Here is an 18069-nt window from a genome sequence, read left to right as displayed (position 1 = left end):
TATCCATAATAATTGCAAATACAAATATTACAAATCACATTACGAATAGAAGGCTCTCTTACATAAGTCTGCAAATCTGAGGATGTGTGTGATGATGCATGTTCATGATTTATTGTATAGGTGCAATTTTATGGTGAAAATGTGCTTCCCCAAATGTGAAAATCACGCTCAGCCTATGCATAGGCTCTTGATTTTGCTGTTTCATACTCATCTTATTGGCTGAGAAAGTAAATATGGACAGTTATTCTAACATCTTCAAAGTGTGCGGTAAGGATACACATCATTGCATCCTCAACTTGCATGTTCTGTAAAGATGATTGACCATCTAAATGTGATTTTTGTTTTGTTTTTCTGAGCACCGTGGGTGTACACCCTAATCAGGTTACGCACCCAATGCATATGATTCCAGTAAATTTAAATGCTGCCGGTCAAATTTCCGGTGCCTCATTTTCACAACGGAATCCCTGGTGTGTGTTTCTCTCTGTCTTTGCAGATAAGATGGCACCGTGCTGGATGGCCGCTGTTATGCGAGCTCCGACCCAACTTTGCTATTTAGTGATTCTTTTGGCGTTTATCTTTGACTGTATTTTCACAATATTCATCCGCTATCATTTCTTATAACTGATAGGAACATTTGGAAATCAGGTCGGCAGTTACTTACCCCAATTTCGGCTTCAACTTTGACTCATCTGCCCTGGGCTCTTTCTCTAATTCTGATCCAATTTTCGGGGTCTGCAGGAGGTAATGCCGGCGTTAGTGCGGAGAGGGGGAGTCCTGGCAAGATTAAGGCCAAGGTAAAATCGGCCACCTCTTCCCTCCATTCTCTTGATAATAAGATGGATGACCTCCGATCGTGGATTTGCTACAAACGGGACTCTCATAACTGCAATATTCTCTGCTATTCTGCAACATGGTTTTCAGACAAGACCCCCCCATGGCAGGAACAAGTACAACAAGTCCCGCTACGACCTCCAGAGTAATCAAAAGAGCAAAAGGACAATCTAGGAATAAGGTGGAATCGTACTACACAGGCTTCGATGCCCGTCACATGTGGCAGGAGCTACAGTCATTACAGATTTAAAAAGAGACCCACACTCTCTTCCAGAAAAACTCAATGCATTTTATGCACGCTTAGACAACAGCACCGTATCATACATGAACCCAGAGGACTGGGTGATCTCGCTCTCCGAGGCCGACGTGAGTAAGGTCTTTAATCAGGTCAAAATTTGCAAAGCCGCGGGGCCGGATGGTATTCCAGGTTGCGTTCTCAGAGCATGCGCAGATCAGATGGCAGTCATATTCACTGTAATTTTCAACCTCTAGTTGTCCCAGTCTGTAATCTCCACATGTCTTAAGATGACTACCATCATTCCTGTTACCAAGAATGAAAAAATGTCATGCTACACTGACTACCACCCTGTAGCACTCACATCTGTATTTATGAAGTGCTTAGAAAGGTTGGTGATGGCACACATCATCTTCATCATCCCAGACACTCCAATTTGCATACCGCCCCAACAGATCCATAGACAACGCAATCTTAATTGCACTCCACACTGCCCTCATCCACCTAGATAAGATGAGTACCTATGTGAGAATGCTGTTCATTGACTACAGCTCAGTGTTCAACACCTCCCTCTGCAACTGGATCCTGGACTTCCTGACCAGCCGATCCCAGGTGGTGAGGGGAGGGGGGGGGGGGGGGGCACAGGGGTGTGTGCTTAGTCCCCTCCTGTACTCCCTCTTCACCCACGACTGCATGGCCACACACAACTCCAACACCGTCAAGTTTGCTGACGACACGAAAGCTGTAGCCGTATCACTGGTGACGATAAGTCTGCCTACAGGTAGGAGGTCGGTGACCTGTCAGTGTGATTTCGGGACAACAACCTCTCCCTCAACGTCCGTAAGACCAAGGAGCTGTTTGTGAACTACATGAAGCAGTGGAGCGAGTCGAGAGCTTCAAGTTCATTGGTGTCCAAATCACTAAGGACTTCAAATGGTCCACTGACAAGACACAGTCATGAAGAAGGCGTGGCAGCGCCTCTTCTCTAATCAGGAAGTTAGAGGTTCTACAGCTGCTTTATTGAAAGCATCTTGACTGGCTTGGCATGGCAATGGCACCCCCCTCAATTGCATAGTGCTACGGGTGGTGCGGACAGCCCAGTATATCACTGGGGCCGAGCTCCCTGCAATACAGGACATCTATATCAGGCGGTGTGAAAGGAAGGTCCGGAAAATCTTTAGTGTCCAGGCACTCAAGCCATAGACTGTACTCTGCTTCTGCACGTAAGTGGTACCGGTGCATCTAGTCTGAAAACAACGGGCTCCTAAACAGAATGGCTACAAGCCATAATACTTCTAAATTTCGAACAGAATGGCTACATGAACTATCTAAGTATTTATTTATATTTTTGCACTGTCTCTATGCACACTCACAGGACTCTAGACACTCATGCACACTGACACTCCAACACACACATAACATGCACACACATGTATACTGACTCTATACATACACACACACACACACACACACACACACACACACACACACACACACACACACACACTTACAATCATAATTTATGCTGCTGCTACTCTATTAATCATGTATCCTGATGCCTAGTCACCTTACCCTTATACATATCGATGGTGCCTTCGGAAAGTATTCATACCTTTCGACTTATTCCACAGTTTGTTGTTACAACCTGAATTCAAAATGGGTAAAATCAATGTTATCCAACTACACACAGTACCCCAGAATGACAAAGTGAAAACATGTTTTTAGAAATGTTTGCAAATTTATTGAAAATGAAATACAGAAATATCTAATTTACATAACTGTTCATACCACTGCGTCAATACTATGTCAGATGACACTGGGTAAGTCTCTAAGAGATTTCCACAGCTGGATTGTGCAACATTTTCCCATTATTATTTTACAAATTCTTCAAGCTCTGTCAAATTGATTGTTGATCATTGATAGACAACCATTTTCAGATCTTGCCATATTTTCAATTAGATTTAAGTCAAAACTGGAACATTCACTGTCTTCTTGGTAAGCAACTCCAGTGTAGATTTGGGCTTGTGTTTTAGGTTATTGTCCAGTGTTTGGTGGAAAGCAGACTGAACCAGGTTTACCTCTAGGATTTAGCTTGTGCTTAGCTCCATTCCGTTTCTTTTTTATCCGGAAAAACTCCCCAGTCCTTAACGATTACAAGCATACCCATAACATGATGCAGCCACCACTATCCTTGAAAATATGGAGAGTGGTACTAAGTAATGTTTTGGGCAAATCTAAAACAACACGTAATACTTTGTATTCAGGACAAAAAGTGAATTGCTTTGCCAATGTTTTTGCAGTATTACTTTAGTGCCTTGTTGCAAACAGGATGCATGTTTTGGAATAATTAGGTCTGTACAGGCTTCCTTCTTTTCACTCTGTCATTTAGGTTAGTATTGTGGAGTAACAACGTTGTTGATCCATCCTCCGTTTTCTCCTATCACAGCCATTAAACTCTGACTATTTTAAAGTCACCATTGGCCTCGTGGTGAAATCCCCGAGCGGTTTCCTTCCTCTCCGACACCTGAGTTAAAAAGGATGCCTGTATCTTTGTGTTAACTGGGTGTATTGATACACCACCCAAAGTGTAATTAATAACTTCACCATGCGTTTACCCATCTACAAATAGAAACCCTTCTTTGAGAGGCATTTGAAAACCTCCCTGGTCTTTGTGTTTTGAAATTCACTGCTCGGCTGTGGGACCTTACAACTATCTGTATGTGTGGAGTACGGAGATGAGGTAGTCATTAAACAATTATTTTTAACACCATTATTGCACACAGAGTCCATGCAACTTATGTGACTTGTTAAGCACATTTTTACTCCTGAACTTATTTAGGGTAGCCATAACAAAGGGGTTGAATACTTATTGACTGAAGACATTTCAGCCTTTCATTTTTAATTAGATGGAACAAATACATATGCAGCATTTGAATGAAGGCTCTCCTACAGGTTTCCAGCCTTGTGCATTTCGGATGTGTCTTGGTAACAGTCGACCAGAGCGGTGGCTAACGAGTTAATATCATCCAGTTTCCCGTTTGACAAGATAAGCCTCTTATTCCCCCTCTCTCTATTGTTCTCCTTCCCTTTCTCTGTCTTTCTCCGTTCTGTACACTCCATCAGGGATGGAAACCATTGCCACAGTAAAAGACCTTGGAGATTTAATAATGCACAGAGACACACAGCTACATGCTGAATCGAACGCCCTCATCCTCCCACTCCCAATCCTACTCTTAAGTGGTTATTGATGTGATGGCTAACCGTATCAAACTGAATGTGAAAACTCAACTTAATACAATTACAGTCGATCTCGTTATGGCTTTGAGTCTGAGCTGCCATGGAATAAGTCTCAGTGAGCGGACAATTTTAGATGGAGGTGACATTTTGAGCGACCTCAGATTGACCCCCACCACACCCACAAATTATGACAAACACCTGCCCTCCCCTCTCCCCCCTCCTGCTGCTGTTGGCAGTGAGCTGGCAGAATCTATTTATGCAGTCTGGTAACGGTAGCTGATGTGAGTGCAAATTTGCCAGCTCAGAGTTGTCAGAGCGATTCTGTGTAGCACCTCACAGTAATCAATTATTATACTTAAAAATGTCAAATTGTCATCGCAAACAAAGTCAGTTTGACACTCACACAGAATTTGCATTTCCCAATTTCCCATCCACAGTAACGGTATGAGCCGAATTTTCACAGGAACTCTGACTTGCACCATTGTACAGTGACATACCACATCTTAATGTAGCCTTCTTGCCTGTTTCTTTCTTCCCCTTTGAACACTATGAGTGAATCTGTCAGTTATTTTATTCATAACCTGACTGTTAACCCCGGTCGTTGTGCCAGTATTATTTTCCTATTCCTGCTGTAAATTACTTTCCCTGACCTGTTGATGCACTTGATTGAGCCAGAAATGGGTAGTGTGATTGTAATGAGAGGCTTTGGAAATGAACGGTTGCATATTGTTTTTGATATCCGCTTTTAAACACATTATGATTTCCAGCAAGCTGATCCTAATTATTCTTGTTGGGCCATTCTCCTTTTTGTTCCCCTTTTTCCTCCCGTCTTCTGCTGACAAAGTACATTTTAATTAAGTAGACAGTGATCCAGACATAGATTATTAAAATGTTTCATTTGTATCAGCGTGGAGTTTGCTTTATTCTCTCTGCCGCCGCTGTGAGGCTAAGATCCTATTAGCGATGAGGCCAGACTTAAATGTATACGTTAGTCCGCTCGGCACCACACACTAACACTCAGTGAACAGACCTATCTCATCCAATGCTGTTGCTCATTGACAGGGAAGGCATGCAAAACCACATGCAATTGAAATATTCACATGATTTCCCATTTTGATATGTACACTGCTCAAAAAAATAAAGGGAACACTTAAACAACACAATGTAACTCCAAGTCAATCACACCCTCAATAAAGGAGTGATTCTGCAGGTGGTGTGGGGTGGCATTTCTTTGTGGGGCCGCACAGCCCTCCATGTGCTCGCCAGAGGTAGCATGACTGCCATTAGGTACTGAGATGAGATCCTCAGAGCCCTTGTGAGACCATATGCTGACACATGCACATTTGTGGCCTGCTGGAGGTAATTTTGCAGGGCTCTGGCAGTGCTCCTCCTGCTCAAAGGCGGAGGTAGCGGTCCTGCTGCTGGCTTGTTGCCCTCCTACGGCCTCCTCCACGTCTCCTGATGTACTGGCCTGTCTCCTGGTAGCGCCTCCATGCTCTGGACACTACGCTGACAGACACAGCAAACCTTCTTGCCACAGCTCGCATTGATGTGCCATCCTGGATGAGCTGCACTACCTGAGCCACTTGTGTGGGTTGTAGACTCCGTCTCATGCTACCACTAGAGTGAGAGCACCGCCAGCATTCAAAAGTGACCAAAACATTAGCCAGGAAGCATAGGAACTGAGAAGTGGTCTGTGGTCACCACCTGCAGAATCACTCCTTTATTGAGGGTGTCTTGCTAATTGCCTTTAATTTCCACCTTTTGTCTATTCCATTTGCACAACAGCATGTGAAATTTGTTGTCAATCAGTGTTGCTTCCTAAGTGGACAGTTTGATTTCACAGAAGTGTGATTGACTTGGAGTTACATTGTGTTGTTTAAGTGTTCCCTTTATTTTTTTGAGCAGTGTATTTTGATAATTTCCTCTCTCTGACCTTACAGCTAACGTGGCAGCGATGTACTATGGGTACTGCATGCTTCCTGATGGGACCTACTGCCTGGCCCCACCTCCCCCTGGGATCGATGCCAACGGCTACTACAGCTCCCTGCCCTCTAGCAGAATGTTGGCTCCACCCTCTTACTCTGAAACCCCGCCTCCTCCAGGGACCACACCCCCTGCACCTCCTGAGCCATCTACACGGATCATCTACACAGCACCTCCGACTACATTTCCCATCATCCCACCACCAACTCCAGTTCCCAGCCAGGTCCCAGTCTGCCTCTCAACCCCTTCTCCTCCTGCTCCTGTTATTCCTGCTGCTGTCATACCAGAGACCAGGTATGTGGACACTTATTGGACAGAAGTGGAGATATTTTATCACTCCCCATACTACCTAGTTCCCCTACATCATGTGATGCATTGCTAAATATCTTTATTTCGTCTCCACTCATCTTTCCCTCATCTATCAGTTCGCGGCCCCAGGCTCCCGTTGCCGTGGCGGCCCCAGTTGCCGTGGCAGCGCCAGCCATCATCCCCCCGCCCCCTGACATCCAACCGGTTATTGACAAGCTGGCTGAGTATGTGGCCAGGAACGGTGTCAAGTTTGAGACCAGCGTCCGCGCCAAGAATGACCCGCGGTAAGCAGCTAGAGAAAAGGCTATTCTTGCTCTTTTCTGTGCTGAATAAAGGAAAACGGCTCAGGTTTCTGTTCAATTTAGTGGCTTTACATCTTATGTGGCTCTACATCTTGTGTATATGTGTCTTTTTCCAACACAGGTTTGACTTCTTGCAGACCTGGAACCAGTACAACACCTATTATGAGTTCAAGAAGAATTACTTCATGCAGAAAGTGGGAATCAGCCTGCCAGAGGTGTGTGTGTCATCTGTCCTTCTTTTTCCTCTCCTTGAGCACAGTGTGCGATTTTTGATACCATTTTGTTTGAAAGGATGATATACCCTCTGGTTCTTTAGTCAATATTGCCTTTCATTCAGCAGCATGCTCTCCAGGTTGCTTTTTAAAATGCTCTGAGGCATTAGATGGCGTGGCTCTTTAGGCTTTCACGCTTGAGATCAGGGATCAGTCAGTTTTTGTGTGTAGGGCCTTTCATGCTGTCCAGATATCAAAATGCCTGCCTGCCCCTGACTCGTGTCTACGCTCCGGGGTTACTGCGGGAGAAGGAGGCGGTTTTAGCAGTCAGCTTATCATAAACCAAGCTGATTCTCCGGTACTTTTGTATACTTTTTAGCCAGTAGATCTGAAAGTAGCACCCACGACTCCCGAATATTGCATTGCTCTCACGCTCTGCTGTGTCCACCCACTCTGTAACCTCATTGGATAAGGCTGGGCAGGCCTCTTGCTAGCTGTCACTCAAATGCGTCGGGCTGAAATGCTCTCCCTTTGTCTCTCTCACTCTTTCTGCTTTCTGATTTTTATGAGAGGATCTTGTTTTTTAAGTATAACAAACCTAAGCCTGTGAATAACCCAGGGCCAAGCAAAGCATTTAGCCATGTAGCCGTGTTTCGTTTTCCTGATCGAGCCCCTGGTTTTAATACACCTATCACACAATGGATGAATGTCAGTTACTTCTCCATTATTCATCAAAGATAAAGTTATTTTCATGTCTTTTTTTCACTTTCTCCTGGGAGCTACTCTCACTGGTCCTTAGATTCCTTAACACTAACTGCCTTGTCACGACCCAACACATTAACAGGGCAGCGATAAGTGTATAAAGTGTTAAAAGCTGCTTGAAACTGTTGACATTTTACATGGCTATTCTCTCAGTGGACATTTAGTCGCTTATGTGACATTTGAAATCCATTATTTAAGGGATACTGCGACATTTTGGGATTTGGGTATTTTTTTTCTACTTGCCCAGAGTCATGAACTTATGGATACCATTTTTATGTCTCTGCATGTAGTTTGAAGATCATTTAAGTTAGCTTATTGTTAGCTTAGCGCAATTGCTGAAAGTCTCAGAGTACGGTAGCCAGCTACTCTCAAAAGCAGGGGAATAGACTTAGGTACTCCAAAGCTGGGTGGTTGGTCCTTTATAGTATTATAGAGCTATACATAGTAATCAATATTTTACCACTTTTGACTAGAGGTCTACCGATTTATGATTTTTCAACACCGATACCGATTATTGGAGGACCAAAAAAAGCCGATACAGATTAATCGGACGATTTTTTAAAATGTATTTGTAATAATGACAATTACAACAATACTGAATGAACACTTATTTTAACTTAATATAATACATCAACAAAATCAATTTAGCCTCAAATAAATAATGAAACATGTTCAATTTGGTTTAAATAATGCAAAAACAAAGTGTTGGAGAAGAAAGTAAAAGTGCAATATGTGCCTTGAAAGAAAGCTAACGTTTAAGTTCCTTGCTCAGAACATGAGAACATATGAAAGCTGGTGGTTCCTTTTAACATGAGTCTTCAATATTCCCAGGTAAGAAGTTTTAGGTTGTAGGAATTATAGGACTATTTCTCTCTATACGATTTGTATTTCATATACCTTTGACTATTGGATGTTATTATAGGCACTTTAGTATCGCCAGTGTAACAGTATAGCTTCCGCCCCTCTCCTCCTACCTGGGCTCGAACGAGGAACACATCGACAACAGCCCATGCAGAGCAAGGGGAACAACTACTCCAAGTCTCAGAGCGAGTGACGTTTGAAACGCTATTAGCGCGTACCCCGCTAACTAGCTAGCCATTTCACATCGGTTACACCAGCCTAATCTCGGGAGTTGATAGGCTTGAAGTCATAAACAGCTCAGTGCTTGAAGCACAGTGAAGAGCTGCTGGCAAAATGCATGAAAGTGCTGTTTGAATGAATGCTTACGAGCCTGCTGCTGCCTACCATCGCTCAGTCAGACTGCTCTATCAAATCATAGACTTAATTATAACATAATAACACACAGAAATACGAGCCTTAGGTCATTAATATGGTCGAATCCGGAAACTATCATATCGAAAACAAAACATTTCTTTCAGTGAAATACGGAACCGTTCCATATTTTATCTAACGGGTGGCATCCATAAGTCTAAATATTCCTGTTACATTCAATGTTATGTCATAATTACGTAAAATTCTGGCAAATTAGTTCGCAACGAGCCAGGCGGCCCAAACTGTTGCATATACCCTGACTCTGTTGCAAGAGAAGTGACACAAAGAAATTCATGTTAGCAGTCAATATTAAATAAATATGCAGGTTTAAAAATATATACTTGTGTATTGATTTTAAGAAAGGCATTGATGTTTATGGTTAGGTACCTTTTTCGCGAATGCGCACCGCATCGATTATATGCAACGCAGGACACGCTAGATAAACTAGTAATATCATCAACCATGTGTAGTTAACTTGTGATTATGATTGATAGATTGATTGTTTTTTATAAGATAAGTTTAATGCTAGCTAGAAACTTACCTTGGCTTCTTACTGCATTCGCGTAACAGGCAGGCTCCTCGTGGAGTGCAATGTAATCAGGTGGTTAGAGCGTTGGACTAGTTAACCGTAAGGTTGCAAGATTGAATCTCCGAGCTGACAAGGTAAAAATCTGTCATTCTGCCCCTGAACAAGGCAGTTAACCCACCGTTCCTAGGCCGTCATTGAAAATAAGAATGTGTTCTTAACTGACTTGCCTAGTTAAATAAAGTTAATAAATCTAAAGTGTAAAAATAAATATACAGAATTCCGATTGTTATGAAAACCTGAAATCGTCCCTAATTAATCGGCCATTTCGATTAATCGGTCGACTTCTACTTTTGACTCATGAGAGCTACTTTTAGAACTACTGGCTAAAAAGTATACAAAAATACTGAATAATCTCTTTTTAACAGGCTCAGGTGGGAGGGAGACGTAAGTACTTTGTAAAGAAATTCTAAAACAAGGGAGAGCTGTAACAGGCATTTTCTAAATCCATTTGCTGGCCAAAATTGCATGAAACAAATGAACAAACTTGAAAGGCAGGTGAATTATCATTTAAAAAGCTGATCTGACTTTGTGCCCTTTTTGAACTTTTATTTTAAAGCACCCATGCTTTTGAAAAGATTTGGTGTTGGCCACCTGGTTAAATAAATGTACTGGTCCCGGCCAGTTTGCCACCCAGAATTGATTTACCTTTGAGATAAACTAGTTAATAGGGAACCCTGATCTCAATTAAAACAATAATAATGCCTGGATCGGAAACAAAACTAATATTGTGCTTGATTGGATGTTAATTACTAGAGCATGTTTGGACTGGGAGGGTAGAACATGAGGGTGGATGTGGGTGCTTTGACTTGGACTAAATCTCACTAAGGCTGAGATTCAAACAAACAGAGATCAGCAACCTATAGACTGTAATTGGCTTTAAAATGAGATTTCTGCTTGTGACGACATCTGAGCTGTTTACAGCCGACATGAACCTAGAGCATATTGCCTTTTAAGTGTGTCACTGAGCAAATCGTTAATCTGTCAGATTAAGTCCCGGCCTTAGTCTTTAACAAGGATGTTAAAGGTTTTTTCTCCTTGATTCTCTGTGTACTCTGGTATGAGTCTGATGATATGGACTGGAGGTTGGGCTGGGTGAGGTGAGCTGAGCTGCCTTCCATCTCAGAGGTGATGAGAACCGGATGGGGAGTTAATTTGGAATTGAAACCCTCTTCCAGTGTTGGCAGTAATCGAATTTCTAACCCCCAAACCACTCCCTGCGCTCTGCTTAAAGCTGGCGGCATTCCGAAAGCTTCTGCTTTCGGGAATCCCTCCTCCCCCCGGGGAAAACACCATTTCCTTATCAGCACCATGTCAGACAGCCGGCTGACTTTTCACCAGCGTCTCTTCTCTCTCCTCCCTATCACAGCTCCCTACACAACCCTCAGGTACTGTTACGTACAATCGTACTGAAGCCAAAGTTCAGACATGGGAAAAATATAATCACAGGGTCGGAGACTTTGTAATCTCTCTAACCCCTAATTATCATCTCTGTACCCGCTGTGCTGCTGATATGGGACAAATATTGTGTGGGAAATAAAAGAACAACAGCATATAGGATAGAGAGGGGAACGATTAAAAAAGACATGGCGGGACTGTTACAAAGTGAAATTGGGAGAAATGCCGTGTGAGCTCCCACAGAGTAATCCTGGCTTTATCAGCAGTGTCTGTTTTTATTTGGGGACCACGACTGTGATTTGTCTTTCAGGGGAGCGGGGCTCTGCTCTCTGCCCCCCCCACACACACACACACATGTCCTGTCCCTGGTTCTCTGCAGCCCAATCTGGACGGTTTGTTTAATTCATCCAGTGTCTACTTTCCTTAATTAGGCATCCAGCTCAATTAGGAGCCGTGTCAACGGCAATGAAATTAGTCAGTTTGGATGTGGCTGGCCTGGTTGCTTGGTAAGACCTGCTGCCCCTCTCTTTATATGCCTGGCCACGGTCTCCCGGTTATGTACCATGTCTGTTTATTCTACCACTTTAAACACTGCAGTTCACTTGAACTGTCTATGATGTTTCAGAGCTAGGAATGTCCCTCCCAGATATTCACACTTCCTCAGTTTAGATGAAATGGACCTTAAGGGTAGCAGGGCTTGGAATTCACTTTTTTAGCCACTTTTAGCCATCGGACAGATACATTTTTTTTTTTACTTCTCTGAAAGCTCGTCACTTACACCCCCCCCCCAAAAAAAGGTGACTGAAAATTGTGTTGTATGATGCGATGTATCGTATATTCTGCCGTTGTGGCCTTTTGTAGGTACTTAACCCCTCACAAGGTAAAATACTGCACTGATGTGGTCCATCAAACATCCATCTAGAGAGTTACTGGGTGTGCAGGTGTTTGTATTTGTATTTATTATGGATCCCCATTAGCTACTCTTTCAGCAGTGTCTGTTCACAGTTTTTACAATTTTAAAAACATTACAATACATTCACAGATTTCACAACACACTGTGTGCCCTCAGGCCCCTACTCCACCACTACCAAATATCTACAGTACGAAGTCCATGTGTGTATAGTGTGGGTGTGTGTGTGCATGTGTCTGTGCCTATGTTTGTGTTGCTTCACAGTCCCCGCTGTTCCATAAGGTGTTTTTTTTTATCTAATTGTACTGCTTTTACTCCAACCCTGCTCAAATCCACCAGTCAGCTTATCAAGACCCTCTTAAGCAGCTGATTTTTTTTTTTTTTACAGTATGGTGCGTTCGAGCAAGGCTGGAGCAAAAGTCTGCTCAACCAGTAGCTCCCATGGACTCCTGGAGGGTGGTTGGCCACCCTGCAACATTTAAAATTACAACCAAATACTTTTTATAGCTCTATGAAATAATTATCTCATTCAATGAACCAATGGCTAAGGTGGGCGAGGTAGATAACTAAGACATGGTTATCGATTTGTAAGACAAATATATTCAGTGTTCAGGGGAGATCATGACAGCATAGGAGTTAATTGTCAATTAGGGAGTGAACGTTTTTCATAATAAGGATTACATGGAGAAAATCGTAGATCTCATGAATGGCCCTCCCTTCATCGAAATATATTTTACCTAAACCCTCCCTGAATGCTTGGGAAAAAACTATTGACCCTCCCCTATACCCAAAATAACAATTAAAACAAAGTTGATAGCAGAGTACATTCACTTCTTGGACAGACCAGAGCCTTAGATACGTGGTTTTAGAAACGGTTCTTCGTCCTGTAAGCATTACATGACAACACAGGAATTTTGATAGCGCACTGGGCTTGGGGCCAGAAGGTTGCAAGTCCACGGTGGTCTGTGAACAAAAGTAGGGGTGGGAAGATGTCCTTTATAGTAAAAGCATTGCATTGCATGACTCATCATATTTGCACGTCTGAGGAAAAAATAGCATTTTAGAAACATTTCATGTAATTTTACATATTAGCAGAATTTTTAATACCACACACAAATGTATGAAATTACAAGCAAAGAATGGACGGAGGGATAAGCCTATGTGTTCCATATCCTGTTTCTCCAATACCAAATGTGTGTCTTGTTTACAACAACTGTCCCTGTTTGCAAATATTAAATCTGAGACATTAGGAATCTGAGCATGATACTTTCAGAAGTTAGGCCTACCTTTCCACCCCGACGATGAAAAATTGAAGCTTTAACTGCTGCCTACTCTTATCCTGTGGCTTAACCCAACTAGAGAAGGTCACAAATGTTTGCCTAAAAGCTGTCTGGAATTAAACATTTTTTATTTATTTAACTAGGCAAGTCGGTTAAGAACAAATTCTTATTTACAATGACTGCCTAGGATTAGTGGGCAGAACGACAGATTTTTACCTTGTCAGCTCGGGGATTCGATCTAGCAACCTTTCGGTTACTGGCCCAATGCTCTAACCACTAGGCTACCTGCCGGCCCTCTTCTATTGTACAGAAAGTGAATTGCTTCATCAATTGATAGTGACAGAATTAGATTACTTCCCAAGCAAAGTCCATTTTTTGTCACCTAGGCTATAGCAGGGGAATGTCAAAGAAAGGAAACAATTATATCCCCATATGTGTGCCATGTCTTTCCCAGGTATTTTACAGGTTGTTTCTAACATAAAGCATCGTGGACAAAAGTGCTGTTATAGATGACTTTATATAATTGGATCCGTTTTACTTTCTTCAAAGTCTAAAAGCTAACAAGTGTTAGGCCAGTGATTTTTGCATTTTTTTAAATAAAAGGTAGGCCTATGGCATACCACTCAATTAGAGTCCTGGTTTTAACTTAACCGCCCTTCACTGACATGGAGGTTGGCTTTTTAAAGAGTGCATGGTGGGTGGAGGAATTGACCAACAATCTATGGATATAGCTAACTCTTGGCTAACAGAAACCAAAATATGAATAAGCTAAAAGCAATTACTATTTACAATTCATCACTGTGATACTGCTTTCACAGTATGCTTCAGGTCATTGTCCATCTGCACTGTGAACCGTCCAATGAGTTTTGAAGCATTTGGCTGAATCTGAGCAGATAATATAGCCCTAAACCCTTCAGAAATCATCCTGCTGCTTTTGTCATCATTCACATCATCAATAAATACAAGGGAACCAGTTTCATTGGCAGCCATACGTGACCACACCATAACACTACCTCCACCATGCTTCACAGATGAGGTGGTATGCTTCGGATCATGAGCAGTTTCCTTCTCCGTACTCTTCTCTTCCCATCATTCTGGTACAAGTGGATCTTTGTCTCATCTGTCCATAGGATGTTGTTCCAGAACTGTAAAGACTTTTTTAATGTTTTTTTGGCAAACTCTAATCTGGTCTTCATGTTTTTGAGGCTTACCAATGGTTTACATCTTGTGGTATACCCTCTGTATTTACTCTGGTGAAGTCTTCTCTTGATTGTTGACTTTGACGCAGATACGCATACCTCCTGGAGGGTTTTCTTGATATGGCCAACTGTTGTGAAGGGGTTTTTCTTAACCAGGGAAAGAATTATTCTGTCATCCACCACAGTTGTTTTCCGTGGTCTTCCGGACCTTTTGGTGTTCCTTAAGTCACCAGTACTTTATTTTTAAGACTGTACCAAATAGTTGATTTTGCCCCTAATGATGGCTTGCTTAAACTGGCAGTGACAGCTCGTTGGACTTCATATTGAGTGTTAACAGCAACAGATTCCAAATGCAAATGCCACACTTGAAATCAACTCAATGCAATATGCAACAATTTCAAAGATTTTACTGAGTTACTGTTCATATAAGAAACTTTGTTAATTTAAATCAATTCATTAGGCCCTAATCTATTGATTTCACATGACTGGGAATACAGATATGAATCTGTTGGTCACAGATTTTAAAATAAATAAATAAATAATAATATTATTTTTTTTAAATTAAAGAGGAAAAAAGTGTGACCACCATTTTCCCCATGCAGCGCGACACATCTTTTTTTGCATAGGGTTGATCAGGCTATTGATTGTGACCTGTGGAATGTTGTCTCACTCCTTTTCAATGGCTGTGCAAAGTTGCTGAGAATGTGCGGAAACTAGAACGCTGTCGTACATGTTGATCTAGAGAATCCCAAACGTGCTCAATGGATGACATGTCTGAGTATGCAGGCCATGGAAGAACTGGGACATTTTCAGCTTCCAGGAATTGTCTACAGATCCTTGGGACATAGGGCCGTGCATTATCATGCTGAAACATGAGGCGATGGCGGCTGATGAATTGCACAACAATGGGCATTCAAATTGCCATCGATAAAATACAATTGTGTTCGTTGAACGGTAGCTTATGCCTGCTCATACCATAACTCCACCACCACCATCGGTGATGTCAACCACCACGTTGACATCAGCAAACCGCTCGCCCACACAACGCCATGTCTGCCATTTGCCTGGTACAGTTGAAACCGGGATTCATCCATGAAGAGCAAACTTTCTTCAGCGTGCCAGTGGTAATCGAAGGTTACGACGCTGAACTGCAGTCAAGTCAAGACCCTGGTGAGGACCTCAAGCACGCAGATGAGCTTCCCTGAGACAGTTTCTGACAGTTTGTAAAGAAATTATTCGGTTGTGCAAATCCACAGTTTCATCAGCTATCTGGTTGTCTGGTCTCAGACAATCCCACAGGTGAAGAAGCTGAATGTGAAGGTCCTGAGCTGGTGCGGTTACATGTGATCCTGAGCTGGTGCGGTTACATGTGATCCTGAGCTGGTGCGGTTACATGTGATCCTGAGCTGGTGCGGTTACATGTGATCCTGAGCTGGTGCGGTTACATGTGATCCTGAGCTGTTGCGGTTACATGTGATCCTGAGCTGGTGCGGTTACATGTGATCCTGAGCTGGTGCGGTTACATGTGATCCTGAGCTGGTGCGGTTACATGTGATCCTGAGCTGGCGCGGTTACATGTGATCCTGAGCTGGCGCGGTTACATGTGATCCTGAGCTGGCGCGGTTACATGTGATCCTGAGCTGGCGCGGTTACATGTGGTCCTGAGCTGGCGCGGTTACATGTGATCCTGAGCTGGCGCGGTTACATGTGATCCTGAGCTGGCGCGGTTACATGTGATCCTGAGCTGGCGCGGTTACATGTGATCCTGAGCTGGCGCGGTTACATGTGATCCTGAGCTGGCGCGGTTACATGTGATCCTGAGCTGGCGCGGTTACATGTGATCCTGAGCTGGCGCGGTTACATGTGATCCTGAGCTGGCGCGGTTACATGTGATCCTGAGCTGGCGCGGTTACATGTGATCCTGAGCTGGCGCGGTTACATGTGATCCTGAGCTGGCGCGGTTACATGTGATCCTGAGCTGGCGCGGTTACATGTGATCCTGAGCTGGCGCGGTTACATGTGATCCTGAGCTGGCGCGGTTACATGTGGTCCTGAGCTGGCGCGGTTACATGTGGTCCTGAGCTGGCGCGGTTACATGTGGTCCTGAGCTGGCGCGGTTACATGTGGTCCTGAGCTGGCGCGGTTACATGTGATCCTGAGCTGGCGCGGTTACATGTGGTCTGCGGTTGTGAGGCCGGTTGGACGTACTGCCGAATTCTCAATCTACTCTGGCAACAGCCCACTCACACTGGCACACATACAGTCTGCTTTCCATCATACACTGGGAGAGAAATTCACCTTTCAGCTGGACAATAACCTAAAACAGAATGCCAAATATGCACTGCTTACCAAGACAACATTGAATGTTCCTGAGTGGTCTAGTACTCCCTATTTAAAAAAAAAAATGTAAAAAAAATTTAATCGGCTTGAAAATCTATGGCAAGACTTGAAAATGGCTGTCAAGCAATGATTAACCACCAACTTGAAGAATTTTTCAAATAATAATGTGCAAATATTGTACAATCCATGTGTGCAAAATCATAATTTATAAAAAATGTAATTGTTCACCCCGCATCCTTACAACGTTAGTCCTCTCCTCTATGTTCATGGTGTTTCTCAGGGGAGAATTATAATTGATAGTTAAATATCAGTATATTATTTTTAGAGCCCGACCGATATGGGATTTTCACTGCACAGCCTCTCGCCCCAAGCGTTGCCTCAGTGAACGGTCCCTTGGGAGTGCCTACCCCCATTGAAATTGACATTTAAATGGTTATGGTAAGGCTTCGGGTTAGGTAAGGGTTAAGGGTTAGCGTACTCTCACACAGCTAGTTAGCTGGCTAGATGAGAGTGGCGAAATGTGAATTTGTACCAATCCCTGACAAGTGACTACCCATATATCAATGTTTCTCAGGGGAGAAACACCCTCACATCTAATCACTGGAATTGACTGTGTATCATGATATGAATTGACTGTGTATCATGATATGAATTGACTGTGTATCATGATATGAGACATGAGCCCTATATCATTCCAAAGCAGGCAGTTTATATGTAACCACTTTGTAATGGGTGTTATATATGGAATTAAAGCGCCTATGTGCTCCTCTCATTCTGAGTCAGATTTTTATATTTGCAACCATCCCCCGCGCCATTATGAGAGATCTTTCTGATACTAAGCATGTAATGTGAATCACCCCAGGCTTCTAATGTCTTGTCTCTTTGAGCCGGATGCCAGAAAGGCAGTGTGATTTCAGCGAGTGGATAGATAGAGAGGAAATAGATCTATTCTCATTCACTGTCAATGACTAAGTAACTCAGTCATCACATCTCTTAGGGCAACATGGCAGCATATTCACACTCAGGGAGTTGGTGTCCTATTTGTCACTCAGCACTCAACTGCACTCTTCTGCCCCTGAGTGTGAAATGAATCTAAAATGTGGATCAATGTTCTCATTGTGTTGATAATGCAGCATTAGTAGGGTAGCAATTCTGTATTAGCCTGTATTAGCCTATGTGCCTTATCCACAGTTGTGCACAGAGAACTAAT

The 18069-nt window shown here is 43.0% G+C and overlaps 1 protein-coding gene across 2 annotated transcripts in view; it reads left to right on the top strand.

The window, feature by feature from the left end:
• Window positions 1–18069, top strand: part of LOC129863876 (splicing factor, suppressor of white-apricot homolog) — a 154563-nt gene that overhangs the window by 27842 nt on the left and 108652 nt on the right. For both annotated transcript variants that reach the window (XM_055936230.1, XM_055936229.1), the window contains exons 8-10: window positions 6247–6583; window positions 6715–6882; window positions 7022–7115. In XM_055936230.1, the coding sequence (XP_055792205.1) occupies window positions 6247–6583; window positions 6715–6882; window positions 7022–7115 (599 nt within the window). The remainder of the gene's footprint in view (window positions 1–6246; window positions 6584–6714; window positions 6883–7021; window positions 7116–18069) is intronic.

This window comes from Salvelinus fontinalis, chromosome 10, assembly GCF_029448725.1.
Source record: "Salvelinus fontinalis isolate EN_2023a chromosome 10, ASM2944872v1, whole genome shotgun sequence".
NCBI classification, from domain to species: domain Eukaryota; kingdom Metazoa; phylum Chordata; class Actinopteri; order Salmoniformes; family Salmonidae; genus Salvelinus; species Salvelinus fontinalis.
The sequence above is the reverse complement of the archived record's forward strand: the minus strand, read 5'-3'. Positions and strand labels throughout refer to the sequence as shown.